The sequence below is a fragment of the Oncorhynchus mykiss genome, chromosome 15, assembly GCF_013265735.2.
Source record: "Oncorhynchus mykiss isolate Arlee chromosome 15, USDA_OmykA_1.1, whole genome shotgun sequence".
In the NCBI taxonomy this organism is placed as follows: Eukaryota; Metazoa; Chordata; class Actinopteri; order Salmoniformes; family Salmonidae; genus Oncorhynchus; species Oncorhynchus mykiss.
The window spans coordinates 18,964,349-18,979,979 of NC_048579.1; the positions used below are offsets into that span (position 1 = coordinate 18,964,349).

Below are 15,631 nucleotides of genomic sequence, written 5' to 3' on the forward strand. Positions count from 1 at the left end.
AAATAAACTAAAGAAAAAATGAAAGAGCAACAGTAAAATACAAGTAGCGAAGCTATATACAGGGGGTTCCGGTATCGAGTCAATGTGAGGGGGTACAGGTTAGTCGAGATAATTGAGGTAATATGTACATGTAGGTAGGAGTAAAGTGACTATACATTGATAATAGATCATAAACACTATTTAAAAAATGAGGGGATGGGGGGGGGGGGGGGGGGGGGGGGGTCAATGCAAATAGTCCGGGTAGCCATCAGAACAGCAGGTATAAAAGAAAGAATTATGATCAATATCATAGGAACCAACTCTACAAGATAGGAGCTATAGGTTGTTTGCTGGCTGCATCTAGAATAATACGACAAAGCAACGATATAAAAACAGATTTCACAATCAAACCAAAAAGGGGACACGCTTACCTGGTTTATCTTTCCCATAGACAAAGTTATGGAATAACAAGAAGCATGGAATCGGGGGAGAGATTAGAATTGATCAGTTTAGTTTGGTGCTCGGCTCGTCATGTCTAGACCATTTACACCTAAGACAGTGGTAGCAGGAAAAGAAAAGAGAACGACGTCTCTAACTTTTAGAGGCGTTGCAAATAGAAAGATAAAAAATGTTTTTTTTAAAACAGTGAAGTGAAGCACTTTCAGATGGAGGGGTGGAAGGGGGCATAAATTATTCCACACTATTTTTTCCCCGACTGGCAATACTGTATTATTGCACTAGTAGCCTAAGCCTTCCATCCATATCCATAATGAATTGAGCCCTGAGGGTAGCACCAAACCACAGGGCCCGGGTATTGGAGCTTGAATTATTGATTTGATTCCTGTGTCGTTTATTGTGTAAGTAGTGGGTATAGCAAAGTAAAGGATAAGATGGGAGGGGGGTTGGTGGATAGTTCATTACAGGTAAATACCCTCCGTTGAAAAAGGTAGAAACTCCCTTGTGATGGGTTGGAAGGTGAGCGAGGTAGCTTGTGTATACTGTATGTACACACACAAACAAATATGTGCATTCAAGCACACTCCCACACACAAACGTAACACCACAATCACACACTATGTGCTGAGTGGTGAGGGAATAAGACACTGCTGTGACATTCGTTAGGTCTGTCATCAGCTTCTGGAGAGCAGCGCTGTTCTCATCTAGTTCGTTCACGATACAGACTCTAGGCATCGCTGGCAGCTCGCAATGGTCTCAGCCGTTAACACAAAGTCACAGTCTCAGAAATCCCCCTTGCGTGTGTGTGTTTATTGAATGTGCGTGTGTGTGTGTTTATTGAGTGTGTATGTGTGTGCGTGGTGTAGGATTTTCAAGATTTAGAAGGCACATTTTCAAACCATGGCGGTTTAGTGTTGCTAGACTAAATGGATGGTGTCCACGAGGCAGTAAGATCTAAGCAGTGTGGCGTGTAGTCAACAAACTGCAGGAGCCCAAACACTAAGCCAGAGAAATTCAGTGGTGACACAAACATTGGAACGGGAGGAGTGCGTGGACACAGAACTAGTGCATTTTGTGCACTAATTGCTCATGACAAGTTCATTCACAAAGACCAAAAGTGCAACTCTATGCAGAAACATCTAACAAACAAGGAATCTAAACACTAAAGAAAAGAGAAGGAAAGCAACAAACCAAGAAAGAAGGCAGGCATTAAAAGCAACAAACCAGGAAAGAAGGCAAGCATTAAAAGCAACAAACCAGGAAAGAAGGCAAGCATTAAAAGCAACAAACCAGGAAAGAAGGCAAGCATTAAAAGCAACAAAGAAACACAAAAAGGAAGGAAAACCAAAATAAAATAAAGACAAACAGGGACCTGTGTGCTTGGTTTGTTTCAGAGTGAGGGAGCAAAGACAGACAGACAGACAGACAGACAGACAGACAGACAGACAGACAGACAGACAGACAGACAGACAGAGACAGAGACAGACACACACAGACAGACACAGACAGACACAGACAGACACAGACAGACACAGACAGACACAGACAGACACAGACAGAGACAGACAGACAGAGACAGACAGAGACAGACAGAGACAGACAGAGACAGACAGAGACAGACAGACAGAGACAGAGACAGAGACAGACAGACAGACAGACAGACAGACAGACAGACAGACAGACAGACAGACAGACAGGTGACGTGGAATATGTGTATACTGGACATGGTGGTTTGTGGGGACACTGTGGTATGTGGGGACACTGTGGTATGTGGGGACACTGTGTGCCATGTGAGAGAGGACAGAGGGGACACTACACTAGTCAGACAGGCAGGTAGTTGGGGCTCTCACCTCATACTCCTCCTTAAAGCCGTAGCCCTCGGCACACTTCATCTGGGTGATGTGCTGGAGCAGGTCGGCCACGCGGATGGCCGGGTGGAGCTGACCGGTCTGGTAGGGAGGAACATCCGCCACCTCCCTCTTCTTCTTATAGGAGTGGCTGTGGGACTGGACCAGACTACTGGTGTCACTGGTCATGGTGTGGTTCTCATCTGGAAACACAGAGGAAGGACAAGGACACACAAACACACACACTGGTCAGAACTGGAGTGCTGCACAACCCCACAGACAGAGGAAAGGAAACACTGTTGACATTATAATGGATGAATACAAGGTAACAATATAAAGTTATTCAATGACAAAACATGAAATGAAAAGGAGTTACTTATAAACTATGTCATGCTAGACTAGTTATTTCAGTGCTGTAAAACGTGGTGAAGACAACATAATATGGATCTTGTATTATAACACTGTTTCAATAGATGGTGCCCAGTATCTCTATTTACATCTATTTTCTATGAGGGGAAAGAGCTGGCTTTATTTCTATTGACGCTAGAATAGCCCTCAGTTCTGATAACGCTAGCTTGTGGCTAACTTCTCAATAAAATCCTTTCTATCCTCAGAATTTGACCAATGGCAAAATAAGGTTGCACAAATGATGGAATGGTGGCGGTGAATGGATGACGTGGGTGCACAATCAAATGAAGTGGCTACCTTGGTCGGTAACTACGTCTAACGGGAAAATCGTAACACAAAATGTCAGAGGCGTGAGACCCCCCATTCAACAAAGGGGGGGGGGGGGGGGGGGGGGGGGGGGTATGTCACAGTCCACATATGCATGAGGCAACACTGTCCACGGGTGGAGTCAGACCGCCATGCTAGCTAATAGCTTCACAGGAGGAAGGGGGGCGTGAGATGCGCTAACACAAGTGCATGCGTGGCAACAAGATGGGAGAGCAGCCCCCAAGGCAAGCCCCTTTTCAATAGCATGAGGCACACACACATCTCCTCACCCCAGAAGAGAAAACAGGGCAGACTGGCAACTTACCATTAATGGGCACTTTATTAGAGGACATAACAGGTTAAATGTGAAGAAGAAAAGAAGAGAAAGGAAACAGGGTATAAGCAACAATATAAGTTTAGGCATGAGCACCTGCACAGTTTTAATTTTCTCTAGCTGTTTCTAGGCACCAACATTTTTTTGCCATTCCGGGAGTCCTGATCAAGGCAACTATTCAGTTCAATTGGACACCTCTCAGAAAGCTAGATTTGGGACACTTTAGTTGGGGTTGTGTTAATTTGGTTGGAATCACCTAGAATTGGCCATTTCAATGTAATCAATGCTGATAATTACATGATAAAGAACCAAAACATTTTGTTCACTTAATAACATTTTCATTTGACATTTGCCAAATCAGTTTAACTAACTTGACCTATATTGTCAAAGCCAGAATAATCCTGCAGCAACAGGATTTGAACTTTTAGTCCATAATGTTGCTTGATCTGGCCAAAAGTAGGCTACATGAAAAGTGCAATACTCTTAATATAACCGTTTGTTAGTGTGGGTTTTTAGTGAATTTCTATAAATGTATGAAAATTCTCAGCAACAAAAGAGTGATCAAATTAAGATCCTACATCTGTGGTAAATCATCTCCTGATCACGTTTGAAAACAAGTGAAACCACTAGCTTGCCCTTTTCCTAGGTACTGTAAACGGTGAATGTGAACTATTGGGACTTGCCTGGGGAAACATCTAGAATATCACCCATGCCATGCTTGCTTGAGACACTGTTGTGCTTTTTAGCTCTGTCTACTACCCTAAAGTGTGTAAAGCTGGTTAAAAGAAAATACATTTTAGTGTATGTTAATATTTTAAATGTCTACAGGTGGTGTGCGTATGTTATCTAATGTACCTGGCTGCACAACAAACAACCTACCAAGACAAAGTTATTGAAACAAGTTTCTCTAAATGAAAGGGTTGGAACTGACAATTATTGTTCTGAAGGAGTTGACAAGGGTCGGCTAGGCAATAATTACATTGGCAAAAGTGGATAATTCCTTAGCTTTGCCCGAGAGCTTTCCAATGTTTGCCACTTCTCTATATGGTCATTGCTATGGCGATGGGAACTTCTTTCTGCTATGGCAATGGGAACTACTTTCTGCTATGGGGATGGGAACTACTTTCTGCTATGGGGATGGGAACTACTTTCTGCTCTGGCAATGGGAACTACTTTCTGCTCTGGCGATGGGAACTACTTTCTGCTCTGGCGATGGGAACTTCTTTCTGCTCTGGCGATGGGAACTACTTTCTGCTATGGGGATGGGGACTACTTTCTGCAATGGGGATGGGAACTACTTTCTGCAATGGGGATGGGAACTACTTTTTGCTATGGCGATGGGAACTACTTTTTGCTATGGCGATGGGAACTACTTTTTGCTACGGCGATGGGAACTACTTTTTGCTACGGGGATGGGAACTACTTTCTGCTACGGCGATGGGAACTACTTTCTGCTATGGGGATGGGAACTACTTTCTGCTACGGCGATGGGAACTACTTTCTGCTATGAGGATGGGAACTACTTTCTGCTATGGCGATGGGAACTACTTTCTGCTATGGCGATGGGAACTACTTTCTGCTATGGCGATGGGAACTACTTTCTGCTATGGGGATGGCAACTTCTTTCTGCTATGGCGATGGGAACTACTTTCTGCTATGGGGATGGGAACTACTTTCTGCTATGGGGATGGCAACTTCTTTCTGCTATGGCGATGGGAACTACTTTCTGCTATGGCGATGGCAACTTCTTTCTGCTATGGCGATGGGAACTACTTTCTGCTATGGCGATGGCAACTTCTTTCTGCTATGGCGATGGCAACTTCTTTCTGCTATGGAGATGGGAACTACTTTCTGCTATGGCGATGGGAACAACTTTCTGCTATGGCGATGGGAACTACTTTCTGCTATGGCGATGGGAACTTCTTTCTGCTCTGGCGATGGGAACTACTTTCGGCTCTGGCGATGGGAACTACTTTCTGCTCTGACGATTGGAACTACTTTCTGCTATGGAGATGGGAACTACTTTCTGCTATGGCGATGGGAACTTCTTTCTGCTATGGCGTTGGGAACAACTTTCTGCTATGGAGATGGGAACTACTTTCTGCTATGGCGATGGGAACTTCTTTCTGCTATGGCGATGGGAACTTCTTTCTGCTATGGCGATTGGAACTACTTTCTGCTATGGCGTTGGGAACTACTTTCTGCTATGGCGATGGGAACTACTTTCTGCTATGGCGATTGGAACTTCTTTCTGCTATGGCGTTGGGAACTACTTTCTGCTATGGCGATTGGAACTACTTTCTGCTATGGCGATGCAAACTTCTTTCTGCTATGGCGATGGGAACTACTTTCTGCTCTGGCCATGGGAACTACTTTCTGCTATGGCGTTGGGAACTACTTTCTGCTATGGCGTTGGGAACAACTTTCTGCTATGGCGATGGGAACTACTTTCTGCTATGGCAATGGGAACTTCTTTCTGCTATGGCAATGGGAACTTCTTTCTGCTATGGCGATGGGAACTTCTTTCTGCTATGGCGATGGGAACTTCTTTCTGCTATGGCAATGGGAACTACTTTCTGCTATGGGGATGGGAACTTCTTTCTGCTATGGGGATGGGAACTACTATCTGCTATGGGGATGGGAACTACTTTCTGCTCTGGCGATGGGAACTACTTTTTGCTATGGCGATGGGAACAACTTTCTGCTCTGGCGATGGGAACTACTTTCTGCTCTGGCGATGGGAACTACTTTCTGCTCTGGCGATGGGAACTACTTTCTGCTCTGGCGATGGGAACTACTTTCTGCTCTGGCGATGGGAACTACTTTCTGCTCTGGCGATGGGAACTACTTTCTGCAATGGGGATGGGAACTACTTTCTGCAATGGGGATGGGAACTACTTTCTGCTATGGCGATGGGAACTACTTTTTGCTACGGCGATGGGAACTACTTTTTGCTACGGGGATGGGAACTACTTTCTGCTACGGCGATGGGAACTACTTTCTGCTACGGCGATGGGAACTACTTTCTGCTATGGGGATGGGAACTTCTTTCTGCTATGGCGATGGGAACTTCTTTCTGCTATGGCGATGGGAACTTCTTTCTGCTATGGCGATGGGAACTTCTTTCTGCTATGGCGATGGGAACTTCTTTCTGCTATGGCGATGGGAACTACTTTCTGCTATGGCGATTGGAACTACTTTGTCTGTTTGTATGCATGTTTTCAGTTTGTTTGCTGTGCCACTCCCCCTCATCCAGTCCACATTGTCTGTCCATGCATATGAGAGGTCATAGACATACGTGACGTCACACGCACGACACGGAATGCGGATGGGATGGAGTGAATTAGCCAACCTCAGCTTGATTAGAAAGAAACAAAACCTTCTGGTCTGACATAAAGAAGAAAAGCAGGCAGGTATGAATGTGTGAAAGCCATTATCAGGAAGAAAAAAAACAGTCCAAATTACTCTGACTCTCTCTCTCTCTCTCTCTTCTCTCCCCCTCCCCTTCCCTCAAATGCACAGCACCTGGTCTATTTTAGAGTAGGCTGTCTCTTAGTTGGTCTGTAAGCATAAGAAATGTATTGTAGGAAAAAAATAAAGAATGTTTTCTCACCCAAGATAGCGGTTGGCACAAAGGGATCTGCCCACACCCCAAAACCAGTGCAGAGTAGGGGGTTAACAAAGAAGAGAGAATATAGCAGTGAATAGGGTGACGTGCTCTCCCCTCAGGTGAGACAGCAACATTATAGCAGAGCAGTAAATTGTTATTACAGTCAACAAGAGAGGCAAAGAACCCCCCTCCCCCCACCCCCCATGGAAGAACAGCATAAATAGCTCATAAGTAACAATATGAGAGATTATAACTAAGTCAGTTTAATATCATGTCCAACAAAATCCCTTGAATTTCATTATTACTTCAAATCGATCTACCAATATGGCTAAATATGGTTCTCCCAAGTAGGGGCCGGAAATAGAATGCTGAAGTGCAAACGCTATAGAGCAATTAAAACTGCAGGCAAAAAGAGAACAGGCATCATTACATTGTTTTGCAGGCCACCGTTAAATCAAGCAGAACGTTTACCAAACAAAGGCGCCTGGATCGGCATTGGCCATTCATTAAAAGGTCAAAGTTGAAGGGGTCACTCGGAGATCAAGGGTCATAAGAGGACAAAGAAGGTGCTATTAGTGTTAAAAGGAGTTTGAAGAGGTAGTTTACCTGGGTAGTAGGAGGTGGGTACAGACGTGCTGAGTGTGTTAGTCTTCATGGTGAATGACGAGGGCGAGGAAACGGCTTTTAGCAAGAGAGAGAGCAGTCAAACAGAATGGTCAATATAACCTTTAGTGAAGGAAGAAGTAATAGTACACAGTTGAAGTCGGAAGTTTACATACACCTTAGCCAAATACATTTAAACTCTGTTTTTCACAATTCCTGACATTTAATCCTAGTAAAAATTCCCTGTCTTAGGTCAGTTAAGATCACCACTTTATTGTAAGAATGTGAAATGTCAGAATAATAATAGAGAGAATGATTTATTTCAGCTTTTATTTATTTCATCATATTCCCAGTGGGTCAGAAGTTACCATACAATCAATTAGTATTTGGTAGCATTGCCTTTAAATTGCTTCACTTGGGTCAAACGTTTCGGGTAGCCTTCCACAAGCTTCCCACAATAAGTTGGGGGAATTTTGGCCCATTCCTCCTGACAGAGCTGGTGTAACTGAGTCAAGTTTTCGCACACGCTTTTTCAGTTCTACCCACAAATTTTCAATAGGATTGAGGTCAGGGCTTTGTGATGGCCACACCAATACCTTGACTTTGTTGTCCTTATACCATCTTCCCAACTTTGGAAGTATGCTTGGGGTCATTGTTCATCTGGAAGACCCATTTGCAACCAAGCTTTAACTTCCTGACTGATGTCTTGAGATGTTGCTTCAATATATCCACATAATTTTCCTTTCTCATGTTGCCATCTATTTTGTGAAGTGTACCAGTCCCTCCTGCAGCAAAGCACCCCCACAACATGATGCTGCCAGCCCGTGCCTCACGGTTAGGATGGTGATCTTCGGCTTGCAAGCCTTCCCCTTTTTCCTCCAAACATAATGATGGTCATTATGGCCAAACAGTTATATTTTTGTTTCATCAGACCAGAGGACATTTCTCCAAAAAGTACGATCTTTGTCCCCATGTGCAGTTGCAAACCGTAGTCTGGCTTTTTTTGGCGGTTTTGGAGCAGTGGCTTCTTCCTTGCTGAGCGGCCTTTCAGGTTATGTCAATAAAGGACTCGTTTTACTGTGGATATAGACACTTTTGTACTTGTTTCCTCCAGCATCGTCACAAGGTCCTTTGCTGTTGTTCTGGGATTGATTTGCACTTTTCGCACCAAAGTACATTCATCTCTAGGAGACAGAACGCGTCTCCTTCCTAAGCGGTATGACGGCCCCATGGTCCCATGGTGTTTATACTTGCGCACTATTGTTTGTACAGATGAACGTGGTACCTTCAGCCATTTGGAAATTGCTCTCAAGGATGAACCAGACTTGTGGAGGTCTACAATTTTTTTCTGAAGTCTTGGCTGATTTCTTTTGATTTTCCAATGATGTCAAGCAAAGAGGCACTGAGTTTGAAGGTAAGCCTTGAAATACATCCACTGGTACACCTCCAATTGACTCAAATTATGTTAATTAGCCTATCAGAAGCTTCTAAAGCCATGACAGTTTTCTGGAATTTTCCAAGCTGTTTAAAGGCACAGTCAACTTAGTGTTGGTAAACTTCTGACCCACTGGAATTGTGATACAGTGAATTATAAGTGAAATAATCGGTCTGTAAACAATTGTTGGAAAAATTACTTGTGTCATACACAAAGTAGATGTCCTAACCGACTTGCCAAAACTATAGTTTGTTAACAAGACATTTGTGGAGTGGTTGAAAAACAAGTTTTAATGACTCCAACCTAAGTGTATGTAAACTTCTGACTTGAAAATCTGAAGGAATCAAACAATGCAGCCTGTTCCCTGACAGAGTAAATTTAACAAGTGGACTAATGTCAAAAACCTGAGACGTCTGCTAAATTACTAAAATGTAAATGTAAAATGTACTGTTCCGGTTAACCTGTTGAGTGTAGGGGGCAGTATTTTGATGTTTGGATGAAAAACGTACCTAAATTAACCTGCCTATTTCTCAGGCTCAGACGCTAGAATAAGCATATAATTGTCAGATTAGGATAGAAAACACTCTAAAGTTTCCAAAACTGTCAAAATATTGTCTGTGATTATAACAGAACAGGTATTGCAGGCGAAAACCTGAGGAAAATCCAACTAGGAAGTGCCTCGTATTTTGAAATCTCCCTGTTTCATTGCATGCCTTCCCTCAATTTAAAGGGATATCAAACAGTTTCCTTTCCCTATGGCTTCCACATGGTGTGAACAGTCTTTAGACATAGTTTCAGCCTTTTATTCTGAAAAATGAGCGAGAACGATCACATCGCATCAGTGGATGGCTGGGTGCCAGCAGAGTTTTGCATGCGCAACAGCTTAGAGCAGACATTTTCTCTCTCTCTCCTATTGAAAAAGCTACGGTCCAGTTGAAATATTATCGATTATTTATTGTGAAAACAACCTGAGGATTGATTATAAAAAACGTTTGACATGTTTCTACGAACTTTACGGATACTATTTGGAATTTTCTTCTGCCCCGTCGTGACGCCCGAGCCTGTCGATTTCAAAACAAAACGTGCCAACCAAATGGAGGTTTTTAGATATAAAAATAATCTTTATCGAACAAAACAAACATTTATTGTGTAACTGGGAGTCTCATGAGTGCAAACATCCGAAGATCATCAAAGGTAAGCGATTCATTTTATTGCTTTTCTGACATTCATGACCAATCTACTTTGCTGCTAGCTGTTTGTAATGTTTTGTCTGCTGAGAGAGATGTCCTTACATAAACCCTTGGTTTGCTTTATCTGTACAGCTTTTCTGAAATCTGACACACCAGGTGGATTAACAAGCTAAGCTGTGTTTTGCTATATTGCACTTGTGATTTCATGAAAATTAAATATTTTTTATAATTACATTTTAATTTGGCGCTCTGCAATTCAGCGGATGTTGATGAAAATGATCCCACTAACGGGATGGGTGCGCCAAGATGTTAAGTTTATGGATACAAACACGCTAATGTTTTTTTAGTGACAGTATTTTGGTTTGTGTAAGACAACGCGCTGTGTTCATACAACATCAGCCGAATCAATAACGTTCAGCCGGTTCGTTGATAAAGCCGGCGGAGTATGCTGAGCTTTGGTCGCCGTGTTTTCGGTCGCCATTCGACAGCTGCCTTGATAAGTTGGGGACAGTGACCTAGCTGTCAGTCAAGGATATTGTGATAGACAGCGGGATAAGGTCACGGATGAATGGCCCTGTCGTTCAATGAGAGCATGTTTACTTATTAATATCCAACAATTCCTGGGCCCATCCACTCTGCCCGGCGACACACCAGAAGGCCCTTTCAGGCAGAAATGGCGTTTCACTCCTGCAATATTAAAAGCACGCGAAACGATCAAAGACATGTTTGCAGTCACATTCTTGCTCCAGTCCCCTTTTTCTTTGACAGACAGAGGAGAGGAACACATGGCGGTGAGGGGAAAGAAACATAGCTAGTGACCCTGGCACCTCCTAGCCTTCAGAGTTTAAAGAAAGACAGAAAACTCTGTCTTCACAGTTTGTGACTTACTTAGTCTACAGTCTCCAGAAACAGAGATACAAGGTCTAAGAAATATCATCATAATAAGGGGTGCCTTAATGTCTTATAGCTGTGAGGGATGGGGCATGTGGATGCGGAGGGGGGTAAAAGGGGAATATCATACGGTGATGAGACCTGCTGACCCAGCATGCAAAGCTGTAGGTGCTGACTTGGTCTGGGCCTGGGGATCACTGTTGGTGGGGGGGATTAGGGGATTGTATCCCAGCCAGGGCCAGCTGTCCCTGGGGTGAGAAGCAAGGCCAGCTGGGGTGGATCAACTGAGCCCATTGGGGTTAGTGCTGTTTGGGGTACACAGGGGACAGGACCTGTAGGACCTAGAGCCAGTGTCCATGTGTCAACACAGGATCTCCATAGAGGCAATAGGAGGGAAATAAAAGGCTAGAAAGAGATGGATCATTAGGTAAGCAGGGTTTAGGAAGGCTCAGGATCAGAAACAAAGATTAAGAGCATTTGGACAGCTTTGGAAATTTAACGCATTAAGATCTGAGACCGACAATCCTTATTTAAACGCTGTATCTGCAAATTGAGGTTGAGCTCAGTAGTGTGAAAAGCCCTCTAGACTCCCCAGCCACCCACCAACCAACCCACAATGCCTTGGTGTTGGACACTCACTTCTCCCGTTGAGTGTGTGGCTGTGGGTGTCCATGAAGGAGATGGCCTCATCACAGTTGGTGCCCTGCTCCGTGTAGCTCTTGTCCATGGAGTTCACCATCACGGTCATCTCCTGCCGCGTGCTGCTCATAGTCTCCTTGCGCTTCTTGGCCAGTTTCCTGGTTTCATACCAAACACAATAAAAAGAAGAGACGAGAAGGTCAGGTTACTGGAGATGACCACAAAGGGAAAACACCGGAAGGTTATGGGCGACACAGTTAGCGATACACTCAGTTTACATACAGTAATCAGCCTCATATTGAAAAGTTCCACTTCTCACATCATTAATTTATTTATTTAGCATTTTTTTACCTTTATTTAACTAGGCAAGTCAGTTAAGAACAAATTCTTATTTCCAATGATGGCCTAGGAACAGTGGGTTAACTGCCTTGTTCGGGGGCAGAACAAAATATTTTTACCTTGTCAGCTCAGAGTCGATCTTGCAACCTTTCAGTTACTAGTCCAACGCTCTAACCACTAGGCTACCTGCCGCCCATACCTTCATATCCATTTACAACTAACATTTGTTTTACTTGAAATACTTTAATGGATTTGATTGAGCCTGCTATTTAAACCCAGGTCTGCTCTGGTCTTTCTTAACTTTAGGCTAGCCATCCAGAAAAACTCATGAAACCGAGATAGACCGCAGAGAAAAAATCTAGTCTGCATACAAACAGTACGACACCTGCATAATGCCAAGTCAAGAAAACTCATTTTCTCATTCAAGACAGAGGCCACACTGCATACTTGGCTGTCATATCCCATCTTGTCCACAACATGGACACAGACTCCCACGTAAACACAGGCCGAGATCTCAGTCCCGGGCGTTGATGTGGTGAACTGAGAGAGATTCTAGGAGACAAGGACACCCTTAAATACCTGCTGGCCCGCTCCTTCACTCCCTGCTAATGCCATCTCCTGGGGCTCCATGTCAGCAGCAAGGGCAACACACACACACACACACACACACACGAGAGAGAGGGAATATGCTGATGAACCACCAGAAAATTTCCCAGGCACGGCTTTTGCCTGCAGCGAACAGACGATTCCAGGGAGGCGCCCCAGAGAGTTGCCCGACTGTCTGCTGTATGCCTGGATGGGATACTTAAAGCCTGGCCAGTTCAGCTTTAGTCCTCCATTGCAGAGGGAGACTGTAGAGTAGACATTAATTGCGGTTGTCAGAAAGGGGGGACTGTTGTGTTTTCTTGCGGGGGCGACACAGGGGCCAAGGGAGGTTCAAGCATCGAGGGTTGTCATCCTACAAAACAGTGCTGTGGTGCGGATTCAGAATGCTGCGAGATAAAGATAATTGAGAGAGTGGGGCTGGTTCATAGAAATACAATATGGCGCGCAAATACTCACATTCAGACTCATACATACATGCTGTCCCTCTCTCCCCTTACCTTCGTTGGCCTCTATTTTTGACATTTGTCAGAGAAAATGACAATTTTCATGGTATTGCTTTGTGCACTGACTTTACTGAACTCGGGAGAAAACGAACATTGTCGCTGGGTGAGTACATCTGACAATGTGCTCTCCCATCCATTAGACATTTTGTCTGCAGGAACTCACTCTTTTTCCACTCGGTCCACTCGTCCAAGTGCCGATGTATTTGTGGCATGATGTGAACAGTACGAATGTGTCACTACCAAAGTCTAATGGTTTTAAATTACTGTTTTGTATTGTCTGGAAACTCACTTGTAGAATTCGCTTGCAGTAGGTCTCTTAAAAAAGAGAAGCGGTGCAAGGTTATTAAACAGAGGCGCCTAGTTATTCTTCTTTTGTTGATATCAGGTAACGTGCAACCTAACCCTGGCCCAGATATGCAATGTCTCCAAACCCACTCTGATTTTAAATCAAGATCTGGTTTTGGTATTTTTCATTTAAATGTACTGTTGTCAAATATTGATGGGGTTAGGATTTGGGCTAAATCAACTGATGCAATTGTGTTTTCTGAAACCTGGCTCAGCAAGTCTGTTTTTGATAAGGATATTTGTATAAGTGTTTACAATGAAAGGTAGGGCTGTGGCTATATATGTAAAAACGAAATTCCCTGTAAGTGTGGCAAAGTCTGAAACTATTTGTAAACAGTTGGAATTTCTTGCTTTGAATATTGAGGTTTCAAAGGGTCTCTCTAAAACTGTGATTGGCTGTTATAGACCCCCCTCTGCTCTCGGTGATACATTTTCTTCTTTGATGCACCTTATGTCTAAATTTCTTTACAGTGAAATGATCTTGATTGGTGATCTCAACTCGTGTTGGTTAAAGCCAGTGTCTGATGATTTAAAAATGTTTTGTAATTCTATGAATCTTATCCAGTTGATTAGCTCACCCATCCGCCCAAATCTTAAATGCCCAGATATATCTACCCTGATTGATTTGATATTGACAAATGTTCCACACAGATATTCTGCGGTTGGTGTTTTTTGTAATGATTTAAGTGACCACTGTGCTGTTAGAAATACTAAAAGGTTCCTAAGACAAACCCACCTTTGATTCGTAAGAGAAATGTAAAGTGTTTTAATGAGCAGGCTTTCTTTCATGATTTGTTTTATTTTGACTGTAGAAAGATTGAGCTTATCCCTGATGTGGAAACTGCCTGGAAATTCTTTCATGATAGTTTTTTCCACATAATAAACAAACATGCCCCATTCCGCGGGTTCAGGGTTAAAGGGCGGATAATCCATGGTTTTCTTCTGAGCTGTCTTGTACTATTCACGACCGTAATCTAGCCTGGGCTAAAGCAAGGAAATCGTGTTCTGATGCTGATTGGCTTATTTTTAGGCATTTACGAAACAAGTGTCCTTTTCTTCTCAGGAAGGCCAAGTCTGAATATTTTATGTCTGTTACCACTGATAACCTGAAAGACCCTAGAAAGTTTTGGAAGGCTATTAAGTCTATGTCTGGTAACAGTAAAGTTAATGAATTACCGTCATGGTGTTTTGAAGGACTGTTGCTGTATATGACAAAACTGAAATGCTGAATTATTTCAATGAGCACTTTGTATCATCTGGTAGGCTGTTTGATTCAGTGCCCCCCGCCTCTGTTCAACCCTGTGTGGATGAACCAGTGAGAGCTGGTCAAACTTTTAGATTTTTGCCATTCTCAGTGCAGGTGGTACAGAAAGCCCTGAAATCCTTAGATCAGAGGAAGCCTGCAGGTCCTGATCTTTTGGATCCCTGCTATTTAAATCTGGCAGCTGATTTCATAGCCTGAACCACTTACATATCTGTTCAATCTAACCCTGGAATGTAATGAAATTCCAAAAATCTGGAAATCAGCATTTGTCCTACCACTTTTAAAAGGGGGAGATCCAACTCTTTTAAATAATTATAGGCCAATCTCAAAGCTGTCACCCCTGGTGAAAATACTTGAAACCCTTGTGAGTGAACAGCTAAAAGAGTTTTTATTTACTAACTCTATTTTATCAATCAGGCTTCAGGAAGAAGCATAGCACAATTACAGCAGCTATGAAGGTTTTAAATGATATCACTGAAGCCCTTGGCAAAAAACAGCACAGTCTCACCTTTTATTGATCTCTCTAAGGCTTTTGATACAGTTGATCATGCTGTACAAAGGCAGAGCTTGTCGAGTGTAGGTCTTTCAGAGAATGCAGTTGCATGGTTTGCTAACTATCTGTCTGATAGAACTCAGTGCACTCGATTTGATGGGCTTATGTCTGTTAAATTGTCTGTCTTTAATGGTGTGCCCCAAGGCTCTGTACTTGGTCCTCTCTTATTCACTATTTATATAAATGATTTAGACAACAATGTCCAAAATGCGCAACTTCATTTTTATGCTGATGATACTATTATTTACTGTTGTGCCTCGTCTCTTACAAAAGCTTTCCAGAACTTGCAAACTGCTTTTTATACTGTTCAACAAACATTGTGT

At 43.2% G+C, this 15,631-nt stretch overlaps 1 protein-coding gene across 12 annotated transcripts in view; it reads right to left on the reverse strand.

Annotated features, from left to right (window-relative positions):
- The window catches only part of LOC110490935 (receptor-type tyrosine-protein phosphatase mu), a 302,121-nt gene that overhangs the window by 45,564 nt on the left and 240,926 nt on the right, over positions 1-15,631 (reverse strand). For 4 of the 12 annotated variants that reach the window (XM_036943982.1, XM_036943989.1, XM_036943985.1 and 1 more), the window contains 5 exons: positions 11,699-11,856; positions 7,547-7,621; positions 6,944-6,970; positions 3,322-3,333; positions 2,286-2,485 (listed from right to left, as the gene is read on the reverse strand). In XM_036943982.1, coding sequence (XP_036799877.1) covers positions 2,286-2,485; positions 3,322-3,333; positions 6,944-6,970; positions 7,547-7,621; positions 11,699-11,856 — 472 coding nt within the window. The remainder of the gene's footprint in view (positions 1-2,285; positions 2,486-3,321; positions 3,334-6,943; positions 6,971-7,546; positions 7,622-11,698; positions 11,857-15,631) is intronic. The other 8 variants (XM_036943986.1, XM_036943988.1, XM_036943993.1 and 5 more) reach the window with 4 other exon arrangements.